The sequence below is a fragment of the Lolium rigidum genome, chromosome 3, assembly GCF_022539505.1.
Source record: "Lolium rigidum isolate FL_2022 chromosome 3, APGP_CSIRO_Lrig_0.1, whole genome shotgun sequence".
NCBI classification, from domain to species: Eukaryota; Viridiplantae; Streptophyta; class Magnoliopsida; order Poales; family Poaceae; genus Lolium; species Lolium rigidum.
The window spans coordinates 268,483,041-268,499,055 of record NC_061510.1 but is presented as its reverse complement, the minus strand read 5'-3'; the positions used below and the strand labels follow the sequence as shown (position 1 = coordinate 268,499,055).

Sequence of the window (16,015 nt, the reverse complement as noted above, 5' to 3'; positions counted from 1 at the left end):
AAAAAATTCGAGCAAAACATGAAAAATTCTAGATCAGATCTCACTAATTGCTTGTTCAGCAGCATACAAATCATTCCCAGCAGTTAAGGTTTTCAACGTGGCCTTTTTTTTCATCTCACGAGGTGAATCAGTCTGAAGACCAGTAACGAAATCAATGAGGAGGCTCCCTAGGGTCTCTGCCAATTATATCTTTAAATTGGAGCAACACTTTCTATTGCTAGGAACAAGTAAATAGATTTTGGATCCAATCACAATCCAAGTTCCTGCCCTGGAGTGCAGTATTTATGTTTTACGGAAGCTACTATATGACCTAGCAGTTTGAGTTTAAATGAAAATGGTTCAGCATTTTAAACAGAAACAGCAGCTTATTTTCATGGAAACTGAAACAGCTGCTGATGCAGTTTATCCTCAGTTTACTTCTTGCCCAGGTGACAGTCATTAAGATAGAGCGTAGGTAATAACTATGCCCATCATCAAGCAACCTGGCAACAAAGTCCGATGACTTCGGGTTGGCCAACAGTTTATTGAATCAACCGTTTGCCACTTATTTTCTTACATTCATAAACATAAAAACATAATGAACCCTAGCAGTCTAGCACATATTTTCTTTTTACTACTAGTAGTATTACACAAATAAAGATCGACAGTCATGCCTATCATCTTGCAATGGCTATGGGAACAAGACTTTCAATGCAGGGAAGTACACCGATGTACATCGAGTTTTGGCACGCATACTTAATGGCGCATGACCCAGGTCCATCATACTTCAGGCCATCCAAGTGAGCTACATCCTCTGCTTTCTTACTTTGGAAATCATACTGGAAGACTCGATGCAGATCCACCAAAAGCACTCCACAGTGTGAAATCGATATGGCGAGGGAGGTATCAACATTAAGGATGCATCGGCGATACCATTGCGGGTTCACAGCATCACTTGTCATCCAGAGCACTGTTCGCTGAGAAGAGTCAAACTGAGCTAGGCACATTTCACCATCTAGCACGTTTAAGGCGAAGTCATCATGATCAAGATCAGGGCATGGGGGCTGCATAGTTAAGCTAAATACTTCCTCTTTTAAGCAAAAACGAAGCAATCGGCCCTCTGGAGATTGTATGAGATCAGGCCCATCGAGTCTCCAGAAAAGAGAACCCCGAAAGAATGTAGCGGTTTGCCAGCCGCTAAGCGGGTATGGTGGATCCACATCACTGCTCCTCCAAGCTCTGCCGGTTTCACTGATTGTACAAATCTCCATTCCCATTCGGGCCTCATCCAGTGAATAGTTAAAGAATCGAACGATCTTGTACTTGTTTGTAAATGAATCAAGACCAAAACCAACAATGGCGCGACATATGGAGGATGGCTGTAGCATACTGCGGATGCTCTCAGGTAGTGTAAGAAGTTCCCTAGTGGAGGGGTTGAGGACATACATTTTGGTGCTGGTGGGAACTAGCACGAGTCCGTTGCAATGTCCAAGAATGTATACTCGCACCGAAGCTCCTTCGAAGAAGTTGAGTGTGTATGCAAGACTTGCGCTGGCTTGACTCTTTTGCCATCTGTATAGGCTGATATTGCTCGAACCTTCTGCCAGAAAATACGGCGTGAGCAGGAAACACTGATGGCGCTGGTGGTTGGACACTGCGCGTTGGAGGTGCATGCTAATGAAGGATCGGCTGCAGATGGTGGTGTGCCAGGTCCTGCACACTGATTTGAAGCGCAGGAGAGATTTCACTGGGAGTCGAACCAGGATCTCCGATACAAGGTCATCTGGCATCTCAGGGATGGCTGGCCTTCGGAATCTCTTACGAGTTGACATGAACTCCGGCTTATTCGGGGCGGTATGCCTCCGCAGCACCTTCCCCGTGTTCACCGTGGCGCTGCTGCGCAGTGCCTTGTTTGTGGTCTTCAGGCCCATATAGTAGCCGAGTACATGCACCAAAAAACACTACTATGATTAACATAGGATATGTGCTGAAACGCGCTACTGCTTGAGAAGATATAAGCGCGGCGATCCTAGATCGGATCAGACTCGGTTTCCTTGTCCGTCTCGAAAACTAAAATAAAGGTCAGATTTTTTTGGGTGAAATATTCCAAATCTGGCCGTGGGATAGCTGGATGAAACTAAAAGATACTGCGTTTTCAAAGTGCACCGTCGAGCAACTTACAGGAACTAAAAGTACGGATTGACGGTAGCAACTTACAGGAACATGGGAATTCCTCTGCACCGTCGAGCGGTGCTTTCACCAGTCCCCATGGTCCGGCCTCCCGCGCCGCCGCTGTCGAACTAGCACAGGAATCGCCAACAGCACCCGCCCTTGGCTAAAACCAGGACGGTGCATGTGGTGGCGAAGCTAGGGCACGGAAGAGGCGGCGCGCACATGCAAAAAGGAAAGAGGGACAGGGGCCGCTAGAGGTCGGGTTTCCATGGCAGAGCATCTCCAGCGGGCGGCCCGACGCGAAACGGACAGACCTGTTCTCCGTTCGTTTGTGTCTGATCGTAGAAAATTGAATGGAAAGGCCCCAGCTACTGCTTACCTCCGGGGTGTTTCAGCGGCCCGACATAAAAAAATAACCCAAGTGCTAAAAAGTGCTCGGGTGCTATCTGGCAAAACGAGCACTCGCTCCGTGGCCGTCCGATGTGCATCCTTGATCAAGATGCGCGACGATTCTTTCCGAAGCGACTGGTCTCTGTCTTTCTCTTCGTTTCCATTCCCCTCTCACGCTTGCTAGGGTATCGCGCACGACCATTCCAGGCGGAATCAGCGCGCGGATTTTGTGGGATCCCGACGCCGGAGCGGCCGCGCGAGCTCGGGCCGGGAGCTAGGCGGCGGAGAGTAACACGCGGTCGAGGACGGGAGCCCCGACGCCGGAGAGAGACCCACGAGGGAGTTCGATGGTGGGTAGCGCGGCGGCGGAGAGCGGCAAGGCGAGCTCAGGCGGGGGGAGGGGGTCTGGGCAGCGGAGAAGCGACCCGCACGCGAGGGTTGGGAACTCGGCGGCGGAGAACGGCCACACGAGCTGGGCGGAGAGTTGGGGCAGCGGAGATGCAACCCGCGCGCGAGGGAGCCGAGCTCGGGCGACGAAGAGTGCCCGCACGAGGGAGCTCATGCGACAAGGAAGCCCGACGAAGGAGCAATTGAGCGGCTGCAGTTGCCATACTACCACTGCTCCGACGCTTACTGGATCTACGGCTGCATCCTCAAGCAGTTCCGGGAGGAGATTCTCAAGGATGTCCGTAAGAATAGTTAACTCTCTCACCCTCACTAATTTATCTGAAAATCTTGCTAGTTTATTGTGTAATTAGGCTTCCTATTTGTACCCTTCCATGAGCTCATGTAGCAGCAGGCATTCTTGTTATCAGTTGAAACACAATATTTAGCCGAGTGAGTAAATAGTGAACCTTTTTGTTTTAAGAACAGTTCTTAGTTGAGTTTATGCCAGGGCCTAGTAAAATCATCAATGAAATGCAAACCATCGGAACAAAGCGAAATGAAAACACTCTGTACAAATTATGATTTACTCAATGCTCAGGTTGTAGATTCAGATAGTTTGGCACAACATTTTACTTCTCAATTAGAACTTTCAGACTTGAACACGGATCGTTTTGTACAATTGTAACAAAACCATGTTGATTGGTGCCCAAATTCCTCTTATGTTTCTAGAGAAACGAACCTGATTTAGTGCATTTGTGTGCTCAGGTTCTATTCTGCAGAGGTACTTCTTACACTGGCCGGCGAGCAAGAAGGCGTGAGTCAAAATGCTGCCCTACTGCAAGCTGCAGCATCCCCCGCCCCCATCCTTCTATGATGAATTTGTTAGATGTATATATATTTGTCTATTGTAGTTTCTCCATATATTAGGGGGCTTTCTGCATATGTGCACCTGTACATGTACTATATATTGTGGCCTTTGGCCCCCTGGTAATACAACAAGTATATTGCCCTAACATGGTATCAGAGCAAAATTGATCCTGTCCCGTTACTTGTTCGTCTCTGCTCCGTCCCCGTCTTCGATCCGGCCGAAGTTGGTCGATCTCCGCTCGTCTGCCTCGATTCCCCAAGCCGCCTCGCCTCAGCTTCTCTCCCGATCGGCCGGCCGCGCAGCTATTCCTCTTCCGATCCGCCGGCCCGCTCCGCCCGGATTTCTCCCCGTCGCCAGGCGCCCCGATTCCGTCGCCCCGTTCCAGGCGCCCCGGTTTCCGTCGCCCCGTCGCCAGGCGGTCGCTCCAATCGCCAGGAGCCCCGATCCAAGCGCCCCGTTTCCGTCGCCTGGTTGCCAGGCTCTCGCTCCAATCGCTGGCCTGCTTGGCCCGCGTCGCCCGTGCCCGTGCTCTGCTTGATCTGTTCTCTGCTCGTTGACTTGCCTGCGAAAAAAAAAAAAAAAAAAAAAAAAAAAAAAAAGCAAAAAAAAAAAATGTCTTCCTCGGGCTATGTTGCGATCCCTCGCTGCCCGGTGATCTTCGACGGCGCGAATTACCCTGATTTCGCTGCCTTTATGCGCGTCCACATGCGCGGTCTTCGTCTTTGGGGTGTGCTTTCTGGCGAGGTCTCCTGTACGCCGCGTCCTGTTGCTCCTACGGTGCATGTTGCACCGCCACCTGTTGCCCTTGCCCCTGATGCTACTCAGGCGGATAAGGATGCAGCCAAGAGTGCTGATGACACTGCTCTGGCGGCGCACCTTTGCAGCTCTGGCCTCGCACCATTGAAGCTTCGGCCGCCGCTTGCAGCTCCGGTGGCACACCTTTGCAGCTCCGGCGGTGCACCATTGAAGCTTCTGCCGCCACTTGTAGCTCCGGAGGCGCACCATCGCAGCTCGCCCCGCACATGATTGCAGGTCCCCGACGCATGATCGTAGCACCGCCGCACCTTGCAGCTCCGACGGGGCAACTTTGCAGCTCCCTCAACGCATAATTGCAGCTCCGGCGGCGCTCCTTTGTCGCATCGCGTCCCCATGGATGGCAGCGCCACTGTATGCCGGGCACAGGGCGACGCGGTGGATGGCGGCGGCGCCCCCTGTATAGGGAGGCGGGTTGGAGGTCGGCAGCGGCGGTCCCCGGGCACATGGCGGCGCGGTGGAAGTCGGGGCGGCCTCCCCGGCGACGGTGCTCATCTTGTCGCAGCACCGAAGGTGCGCCGCCAGGTAAGGCGCGCGGGGGCGGCGCCCGGCACGGCGCTCCGGCGGCCCAACAATAGGTGCAGTGCAGGACGCAGCGGGAGCTCAGTCCGTCAGCGGGGCTCGGTCCGGCGGACACAACGCACGGTAGTGGTTTGGGGATTTTTTTCGGTGGAGAGAAGATGGAAACGAGATGCAAGAGGATAGGGATAGCAACGGGAGTGGGCCAAGGACGTGTGTGGTCCACGTGATGAGGAGCATCCAACGACGCTCGAGCCGGAGGTTACATCGCACGCAACCTCCAAAGGATATGCAGTATTTTCCTTACCGATTTCCGCGTGAGTTCGAGCTTTAGCACTCTACGCCGCTGTTTCGCGCGCGGAAAACCAGTGGCTTGTTCCCGCCCTGTCGTTGCCTTTTTAATGGCCGCCGCTGGATCGTTGTGACAATCACTATCTACGAGCCATGGACGACCACGAACGTACTTGCAGGCTCATCATCTCCATGGCTTGCGCCCGCTATCCGCAAGATCTGGATGCACCATATCTCGACGCGTTGCATGAGTTCGAGGCGAAGGAGACCACTGCCTACCTCCACAAGGACTCGCTCTACGGCCCCTACCAGAAGAGCATGGGGGAGGCGGCGGAGGCGTCGGTGCATGGCTGTCTCCATGGCCGTCGAGCGGTCGTCCCTCGATTCACTCCATCACCAACCTCCGCCGTCAACCACCGCCGAAATCCGGGCGCCAATGATGAGCTCGCCGAGGCGAGGGAGTCGTGGGAACTCATGCATGCCCTAATGTAGTGCAGTTGGGAAACCCCAAGAGAAAGGTATGATGAGCAGAACAACAAGTTTTCCCTCAGTAAGAAACCAAGGTTTAATCGACCAATAGAAGAAAGAAATCACTTCTGAAGGCTGTTGTTGGCTGGCGTTGGCAGGGCGCACTACCGGTGTCGGCAACAATGTTGAACCTGCACACAACACAACCATAATACTTTACCGCAACTTACAGTGAGGTTGTCAATCTCATCGGTTTTGCTGAAAACAAAGGATTAGACGTATAGTGTGGAAAGAGATGTTTGTTTGCAGTGTAATAAAGAGAACATTGCTTGCAGTAAAAAACAGGTATTTGCAGTAGATGGTTTTATCAGTGTAAAAGAAAGGACCAGGGTCCACAGTTCACTACTAAACAAATTACAACTAGGCAATTGACTGGATAAAGACCATACATAATAAGATGATTACTATGAGATTCATTTGGGCATTACAACAAGATTCATAGACCGTAATCCAACTACATCTATGACTAATAATCCATCCTCAGGATATCATCCGAACAATTTTGGGTATTAAGTTGCAAGCAACAGATTATTGCATTAAGTAAAGTGTGTAAAATAAACAATAGAATTATCCTTGGATAAAGAATTGTGGTTTTCTGCCTAGTAGAAACAACACATCTACAACCTTATAAGTTATTGTTACTCTCCCAGATTACTAGAGGTATGAACCCACTATCGAGCATAAATACTCTCTCTTGGAGTCACAAGCACATACTTGGCCAGAGCATCTACTAGCAACGGAGAGCATGCAAGATCACAAATAACATATACAACATATCATAATCAATATCAATCATAGTATTCAATATTTATCGGATCCCAGCAAACACAACATGTAGCATTACATAAGGATGATCTTCATCATGATAGGCAGCTCACAAGATCTAAACATGAGGCATAATGAGGATAAGACAACCATCTAGCTACTGCTATGGACCCGTAGTCCAGGGATGAACTACTCACACATCACGTCGGAGGCGGACATGGTGATGAAGAGGCCTCCGGTGATGATCTCCCTCTCCGGCAGGGTGCCGGCCGAGAAGAGCTTCAGATCCTTCCCGGGCTAGGGTTGACGATGGCGGCGGCGACGGAACTTTTCGTGGATGGAGGCTCGGGTATGTGGGGTTTTCCCAAGGATGTCGATTTATAGGCAAAAGGGCGAGGTCGGTGGACGCCCGAGGGCCCACACCACCCCTAGGCGCGGCCAGGGGGCCCCGCGCCTAGGCATGGTGCGGCCGCCTCCTGGTCCTCCTCTGTCTCTGCTATGGACTCCGTTTTCGTGTCGAGAAAAATAGGAGGTTTGGATTTTGTTTCGTCCAATTCCGAGAATATTTCCTGTGAAACATTTTTCTGAAATACAAAAACAGCAGAAAACAGGAACTTGCATTGTGACATCTTTTTAATAGGTTAGTTCCAGAAAATGCATTAAAATGCCACGAAGTGTAAACAAAACACATAGCAATTGGTGTAAAGCAAGCATGGAGCATAAAAAATTATAGATACGTTTGCAACTTATCAAGCATCCCCAAGCTTAACTCCTGCTCGTCCTCGAGTAGGTAAGTGATAACAAAATAATTTTTGAGGTGACATGCAGCCAATACAATATTGATCAAATTATTATAAAGCATTGCAAGCTGGGATCAAAGTACTCTAAACATAGGCATGATAGATAGGTGTTTCGGTCTCGTGTGGGTGTTCCCTCTAGGGTTCTTGGAACCCTTGAGGGTTTGTTGACCTTAGTGGTGTTGTAGCCTTTGTGGCGTGGTAGCCTTTGTGGCGTTGGAGCCTTTGTGGCGTTGGAGCCTCTGTGGTCTTGTTGCATGTGTTGCACATTGTAGCCTTTGTGGCCTTGTACTTGAGAGCTTCCGATGTTGTGGATTTTACCTCAAGCTTGATACTTGGGTGTTTGCCCCAAGCTTGTACGGGTTTGGTGACCACCCTCAAGGGTCCCTTAATGGATCAAGGCTTTCCCTTTGGTGGGAAAGACTCGAGGAGAATATGGTGTCCCTAGCGGCTCATTGGAGTGCCTTGTGCCTCCACACCGCTCCAACGGAGAGTAGCACCCTCAAGGGTGTGAACTTCGGGAAAACATCATCGTCTCATCGTGCACCGGTTACTCCTCAACCCGAGCTCCTTTACCTATGCGCTTTACATTGTGATAATCTTCGTGCTAGCTTGATGTTATATATCTAGTTTGCTATCACCGTGTTGCTTATCTTTCTTAGCATAGGTTGTTGGTGCACATAGGAAAACCGTAGTTTTTAGGCTTAGTGCTTAACAAGTAAAACATAGTTTTATTCCGCCTTGTTAAGCCCTCAAGTATAAGTTTTATAGCTCGCCTATTCACCCCCACCCCTCTAGGAGACATCCTTGTACATTCAACCGTCAACCCCAAGAAGGGAAACCACGTTCAACTACATGGGTTCTTGGTGGACCTCCTTGTCCTCACCGAATACTACAAGGGCCGTGGAAAGAAACTTGACGCCATGGACTATATTTGGCATGAGATGCGTGATTTCTCTCTCATGAGGAAGCTCCCGGCATTCACCCCTACATCATGCGCTTCATTTTTCTTTGTTGGGAAGCCGAAGGACGTGGTGATCTTCTTAAACAAGTGGACCAGCTCACTCCTCATGCAGTTTGGGGCCCTCTCATCAAGTCTCGTGCACTCCCTAGGGGCCAAGAAGAGGAGGATGATCCCAACATCGACCCGGACTATGAGTTGCCACTCTCCAAGACCAAGGGTTGGTTCACCAAGCTCACCGCCCGCCTCAAGAAATCCTTTTGCTTCACGGAGGACCTCCAAGAGAGGATTATTATGAGAATGATCAAACAAGAAGATTCGTCAATGTCAAAAGGCAATAGTGACTCACATGGGACTTCCCGTCTCCGAAGGCTCCGAGGGCGTCATCACGCCTCGTGAAGAATGGGTCTCCAAGCACAAGTGGACAAGCTCTGAGGACTCCATACCCGAGGAACCTCACATCTACACCCGGGATCCACCTCCGGAAAGCTCCCAAGGCTCATGATGAAGGTGATGATGAAGGCGAGGAGTACGAGGAGGAGGATGATGAAGATGCGGGCGAGGAGGAGGATGATGACGAGGATGACGATGATGATGACACTACTAGGAAAAAGGCTAGCCGTAAGATGGGTGTTAGTAGCGCACCAAGAGGGCAGTGCGCCACTACTACTTAGCAGTGGCGCACCGGAAAGTGGTAGGCCACTATTAAAAATGTAGTAGTGGCGCACCTCTCCTGCGGTGCGCCACCACTAAGTTTGACCATGGGTTTGACCCAGCCTTATACATAGCAATGGCGCACCGTGTAGAGGTGCGCCACGCCTATTTTTGTAGCGATGGCGCACCTCTACATGGTGCGCCATTACTATGTAAAGGGGAGGATGGAAATGTTTGGGCATGACTTAGTAGTGGCGCACCATGCTTGGTGCGCCATCGCTAAGTGGTGCCCAAACATTTCCACACCCCACCGTGGATCGCCTTTTGGAGTTTGCAAAAAATAAAAGAAATAGATAGAAAATTCAAAAAATTAAATCCTTTGAAATGCCCATGTAATATGTCATCTAGGTTTAGTGAAAATTGAAAAAAATGAATTTTGATATATTATGCAAAATGGCGTCATGTTTCGGTAAAACGGGATTTACGGTTGCATACGACCTCGGATGAAAAACTTTTTATATCAAAATCGATCTACGCGAAATTTCCTATTCGAATTCAACCGCCTACGGCCGTTTGGAGAAAAAATGGATTCGTCAAATTCAAAACAGAAACAGGACTTTTTTCGGGTTTTAGATTTTGGGCAAAAAATAGAAAAAAAATAGCGGTGGCGCACCCATGCCTTGGTGCGCCACTGCTAAGCTTCCCGCCCACGAATTTCAAAATGGAGGAGCCGGCCACTTAACCCCCTCCTCCCTCCTCCCTCCTCCTTCACATATTCTCCTCTCCTCCTCCTGCTCTCCTCCTCTCCTCTCCTCCTTTCACTCCGGCGACCTCCTCCTCCTCCTCTCCTCTCCTCCTTTCACTCCGGCGACCTCCTCCTCTCCTCTCCTCCTTTCACTCCGGCGACCTCCTCCTCTCCTCTCCTCCTTTCACTCCGGCGACCTCCTCCACTATGTCGAGCTCCGGTGACCTCCTCCATTTACTTCCATCCTTCGTCCTCTTGTTCATCCTCTCCTACATCTCCTCACCTCTCTTCACCTCTCCTACGTCCCTCATCCATCACCACCGGCGGCTAGGCTAAGAAAAATGAGAATGAACATTGCAAAAATAATTCTAGCAACAAGAACGAGAAAAAATAACGAGCCAAAAAAATTCGAAACGAAATGTGCCGGATCCGGATCCGGATCCGGATCCGGATCTAGAAATTTCAAATTTTAGTAGTGGCGCACCTTTTTTCTATCCGATGGCGCACCTCGGATGTTTAGGAGTGGCGCACCATGAACCTAGTAGTGGCGCACTACCGGTGCGCCACTCGCTAAGCCAAATAGCAATGGCGCACCACTAGTGCGCCACTACTAAAAGTTAGCAGTGGCGTGATAACAGTGGCGCACCACTAGTGCGCCACTGATGGGTAAAAGTGGTGCGCCACTGATTGCCCTTTTCCTAGTAGTGTGAGATCTATTGACCCTGTGGGCCGTTAGCTTGCTCATTCTCTCTTTTTGGTGTTCCGATGCCAAAGGGGGAGAAGTGATTATTAGGTTGCGGGAATTTGCATGGGATGATGCCAAGCGCCTTGGTGCTTCGTTTTGGTCTTTTTGGCCTTGGCATCCTTTTTATCCTCTTGATACTCAAAACTTTGCTCTATTTGTGTGACTTTCTACTTTATTCGGTCCATGAACCCTATGGTTTGTAATAACTATTTGGTATGGTGTGGGATTTCGGTATTCTCATTCTATTGGTCACACCATCTCATTTGAGGCACACTAGTTGTGTTTGGTTTTTTCTCAAGGCAAAGGTATGATTCTTAAACTCAAACTCTACATATATTCCTCAAGTGGCTCATATGCTATGTATCTTGTTATATATCTTTTGTTGCATATGTTGTCGGTTTGCAAAATCTAGGGGGAGTTATGCATCTTGGATGTTGTGCATTTTTATTGATTCACATATTCTATATATGCACACGTCTAGGGGGAGCTCCGTCTACATTTTGCAAACCATGCTCTTACCATGATATCTTGTGATATATTGCAAATTCTTGTGTTCTCATCAACCACCAAAAAGGGGAGATTGAAAGAGAATGCTCTCCGTAAGTGTTTTGTGTGTTTGTTAAAAATACTAGAATATAACATCACCGTGTGTGTAGTCTCTCATATGCTTGTAGGTACACGGTATACTCATGACCCACTCGAGTTTTGGAAGACCAAGATCATAGCTAGTTTAGTGTGATAGGCTTTTATGTTACTTGCGTGTGTGTCTTGTTGTAACAACAGGAGGAATTTCATGGGGCTGAGAAAATCACATGAGTCCCATTTGACCGGTAGTACCGGTGCTGGGAGCGGTAGAATCGCCGCCACCAGCATCAGGTACACGTCAGCTGGAACTGCAGCTACGGTACTACCGGCTCTCCCGCAGAGTCGGTACTGCCGCTTGCAGTACCGCTGTCGATACCGCCTGTTAGAGAAAACCCCCTGGAAGCCTAGCGGTACATGTGCGGTACCTGCACCGGAAGTACCGCTCGAAGTCACATGTTGAGTGACTCGTGGTACTACCGGTCGAGGTACCGGTCAAGTACCGCTTGGAGTCTCAAGTTGCGGAAGTTCTGCCCCTAGTACCACATTTTCTTGAGGCCGGTGCCTCAAGCGGTACAAGGACTGGCAGTACCGGTCGTGCGGGTTCTTCCCATCTTGGAGGGGTAACGGTAACACGTGAGCGGTAGTACTGCCCGCAAGGGCGGTAGTACCGGTCAGGCGGGATGAGTTGATTTGCTGGGTTTTGAACGACCCTATATATGAGGTGTCTTCTTCCCCAGCTCGCCCAAGCACCTTGAAACTCTCTCTCCTCCATTGTTGTGAAGCTCAAACCTTGAGGATCTCTCTCCTCATCCAACCAATCAAGCTCATACTTTAAGGAGTGGTGGAGGAGTCCCCGATCTATCATCCCACCAAGAAAGATCTACACAATCCCACCTAATCCTTTGTGGATCTTGTAGTTAGGGTTCCTATTGTGGAATCCCTTGGAGATGAGCTCCTATGGAGGCTAGCTTGGGTTGTGATGGTTCCATAGGGTGTTGGGATCCTACGTTGTTGTGGAGCTCGCCCCAACCTTGTGTGAAGTAATAGCCGCCTCGATCGGATTTGTTAGTGGAGAAAAGGGAACTCCTTTGTGGGGTTTCCTTGAGGAATAAGGAGAGGCCTGTGTGGCCGTTGGACCTTCGTGGTCCACACCTCCTCAATGCAGACATACTCCCTCTTGTGGGAGGAACTGCGGTGAAACAAATCCTCGTCTCTTCGCTCCGGCCCGGTTGTCCCGTTCTTTCATACTTGTTTATCTTCTTGTTTTACTACTTGTGTTACTTGCCGTATTGCATCGCATCATTCTAGGGTCACATTTACTATCAAGTTAACACCTTTACTTCTGCCTATCTAAAAACCGAAAAAAAAACATAAAATTGAGTAGCGCCTATTCCCCCCCCCCCCCCCCTTTAGTCGTAACGGTCCATTCAACCACGACGAAGATACCAAGAAAACACCTTAGTTTTCAGAGGTATGTTCATCTTCCATATAGATATGTTATTTAAACATGTTTAATGGGCTCTATCAAAGCTTTATATATGGATCCTACTGAGAATACCCCACTCTTGGTAAGTTCCCAGAGGAATTCATCGGACCCTTGTATGAAATGGACTGAAGCTAATCTCTATAGCAATTCATTTCAGGAGGCCAATCGCGGTCCAATAATATCTCGCCTAAACATCATAGAAGGGGGAGATGTTTCCATCACCTTGCGTAAGGTATCTCCTTTATGAAGTAGGAGTACTATATTATACAAAGCTGGATATTGTTCTCGAAGGGTGGTTAATCCCAACCATATATCCTCCCAAAACCTTTTCTCGCATCCATCCCTAATGGAGAACAAACCATGCGGGAAAAAGTGTTTCTTAGTCGCCATAACACCAGCCCAAAATGAGAATCACCAGGTTTCCAATTAACCTGAGAAATCGCTTTTGAGCCGATATACTTTCTCCGCAACAAGTTTTGCCATACGCCATCCTTAGTTCACAACCTGGCCAACCATTTCCCTAGCAGGGCCTTGTTCTTAACTTCAAGATCATGAACACCATGTCCACTTTGATCTTTGGGGTGGCAAACAACACTCCATTTAGTCAACCGGTATTTTTTTCTTCTCACTATCTTCCTACCGAAAGAATCTTGACCGGAAATAATCCAATATATGCACGACGCCTTTAGGTAGTTGGAAGAAAAAAATCATATACATTACCATGTTTGTGAGTACTAAATTTACGAGAACTAATCTTCCTCCTAGAGATAGAAACTTTCCTTTCCAACTACTAAGGTGTTTTCGTATTCTTTTCTCGACTATTTTCCATTTTGCCAAAGTGAGCCTCCTATAATGTATCGGAACGCCCAAATATCTTATTGGAAAACAGCCAATCCCACAACCAAAAAGTTCGGCATTAAGGTTTGCATCGTGCTAGTCCTCACCCCAACAAAGCAATTCGCTTTTATGTAAATTAATCTTAAAACATGACAAATGCTTGAAGGCTGAAAGTATTAACTTCGGATTTCTTGCTTTTTCTAAATCATGTTCCATAAAAAGAATTGTGTCATTGGTGTATTGAAGAATAGATAGTCCATCGTCCACCAGGTGGGGAATTACTCCTTCAATCTGACCATCAACTTTTGCACACTCAATTAAAATAGCTAGCGTATCCGCCACAATATTGAATAACATCGGTGACAATGGACCACCTTGCCTCAAAGCTTTCTTTGTTTGAAATTATTTAACCACATCATCATTGACTTTCACGGCAACAGTTCCTCCAAAAATAAAGTTATTAATTAAAACACCACTCATCAAAAAAACCTTTCATTCTGAGAGTTTGTTGATTAAAAGATCATTTAACTTTATCATAGTCTTTTTCAAAGTCGATTTTGAGAAAAACTCCGTTCAAATTTTTCCAATGTAACTCATGAACTGTCTCATGCAACGTGAAAACTCCATCAAGGATGTATCGACCTTGCATAAAGGTCGTCTGAGTAGGTCTCACCTCATGACCAACCACCGAATTAATCCTTATAGTAGCAACCTTGGTGAGAATCTTAAAACAAACATTAAGTAAACAAATTGCTCTGTACGGTTGGATCCTCTCCGCCTCATTAATCTTTTGTAGTAATATAATCTCACCAAAGTTAATACGGAATAGTTTCAGCTGTCCATCATGTAATTCAGCAAACAACTACATCAAATCCCCTTTAATGGTATCCTAGAAGCTTCGGAAAAACTCGGCAGGAAAGCCATCGGGGCCTGGCGCCTTGTTATGTTCCATTTGGAAAACCGCTTTCCTGACTTCTTCCTCGGAGTATGGAGCAATCAGAATAGCATTTTCCTCTTGGGACACCAGTGGAATGTCATCTATCCTAGATTCATCCAAGGATATATCTGATTCTTCACGGACGCCAAACAAACCTTTATAATAAGATGTTATGTATGATTTGAGTTGTTGGTGTCCTTCAATCGTGCCCTCGTCCTGAACCAGAGAATGAATACGTTTTTTCATGTGTTGACCATTGGCGACACTACGAAAATATCTCGTATTCGAATCTCCTTCGTGCAGGAACTGAGTCTTAGATCGTTGATACCATTTGAGTTCCTCCTCGCGTAGAAGACCAGCTAACTTTGCATTATACCGACTTTTAAGATCAGTTTCATGCGTTGTCAATGGTCTTACTTCCGCAATTGCCTCTAAATCATCAATAAGAGATGGCATGTTGAGTTTCTCTTGTTTCAACTGCCCAATCATATACCGCGCCCGCCCCCCAAGGTATCTACGTTATATAACATGTTATTTTGCCTTCTTTTGATCACATGCAATAATAATAAAGATAAGATGGTCATATTAAGCATTATACGGCTCCACTCTTACAACTATTTTTGAGTTTCTATTTTTTCAAGAAGAATCTAGATCTATTATAGAAGTTCAGAAGAAGTTCGTAGTACCCCAAACATAGTAAACACTATATATCAAGGTTCTTGATCGACATAACAACCACTATCGATGCCAGAACGAGCCTCCAACGTTTCGTTGTCGTCGCTCCCCTATCGGAGCCAGCCTAACATTGTTGATGATAGTCAGGAAGTATTCGTGCACGTGCCCCTAAGGACCAGCGCCACAAAGCTGATGTCATCACCATTGAAATCTTCAATTGATTTGAATCTTTTGACATCAAATATGTAACACGCATAGACTGAATGAGATCCACTACTCCATTGATGCAGCGACCAGAAGAATTCCCGCCTTCATCAACGCTCATCAGCGAGATTGCTGCCAACGAGGTGGATGGGGAGGTTGGTATACCTTATCGTTGTCTCGCACATCACCACTATAGTCACCAATAATATTGATGTTGGTTGACCAATCTCTAACTTTAGAAATCTTACCGTATGCCAAGCCTAGGTCCGTGGTTCTCACCCCATCCTGCTGCCGATGCAGGGAGCAGAGGAGGCAAGGACGTGTCATTCAGACCGGAGATGGGCAGATGGTGATGACGGATTTCTTCTTTCAATAATCCTAGAGTTGTAAGGATTCTTACGGGACTGACTTACGAAATTAGGAGATGCAGTTTCTCTTCAACCTCCACATAATCCGGTAGGTTGCATTTCGTAAGTCTGTCCCGTAGATGTAGCATTGCTCTTCTTCTTTTCTCACCGAAGGAAAACGATTCGTCCTTTTGCTTTATATTTTATCTATTCAATCCAACCAAATATGTAAGCTTACAAATGTTATGTGTTCTTCAAATATAATCCTATGTTTTTCGACTAACCCCCTTAAATCTGCAAAACTAGCAAATTGATGGATATAAGAGCATC

General features: G+C 47.6%; 1 protein-coding gene across 1 annotated transcript; it reads right to left on the bottom strand.

The window, feature by feature from the left end:
- Positions 1-503: 503 nt before the first annotated feature.
- Positions 504-2,067, bottom strand: LOC124699457 (putative F-box protein At1g12855). The gene has a single exon (XM_047231754.1). The coding sequence runs from the start codon at positions 1,908-1,910 to the stop codon at positions 657-659; it is 1,254 nt and encodes a 417-aa protein (XP_047087710.1). The 5' UTR covers positions 1,911-2,067; the 3' UTR covers positions 504-656.
- Between the last annotated feature and the right edge of the window lie 13,948 nt (positions 2,068-16,015).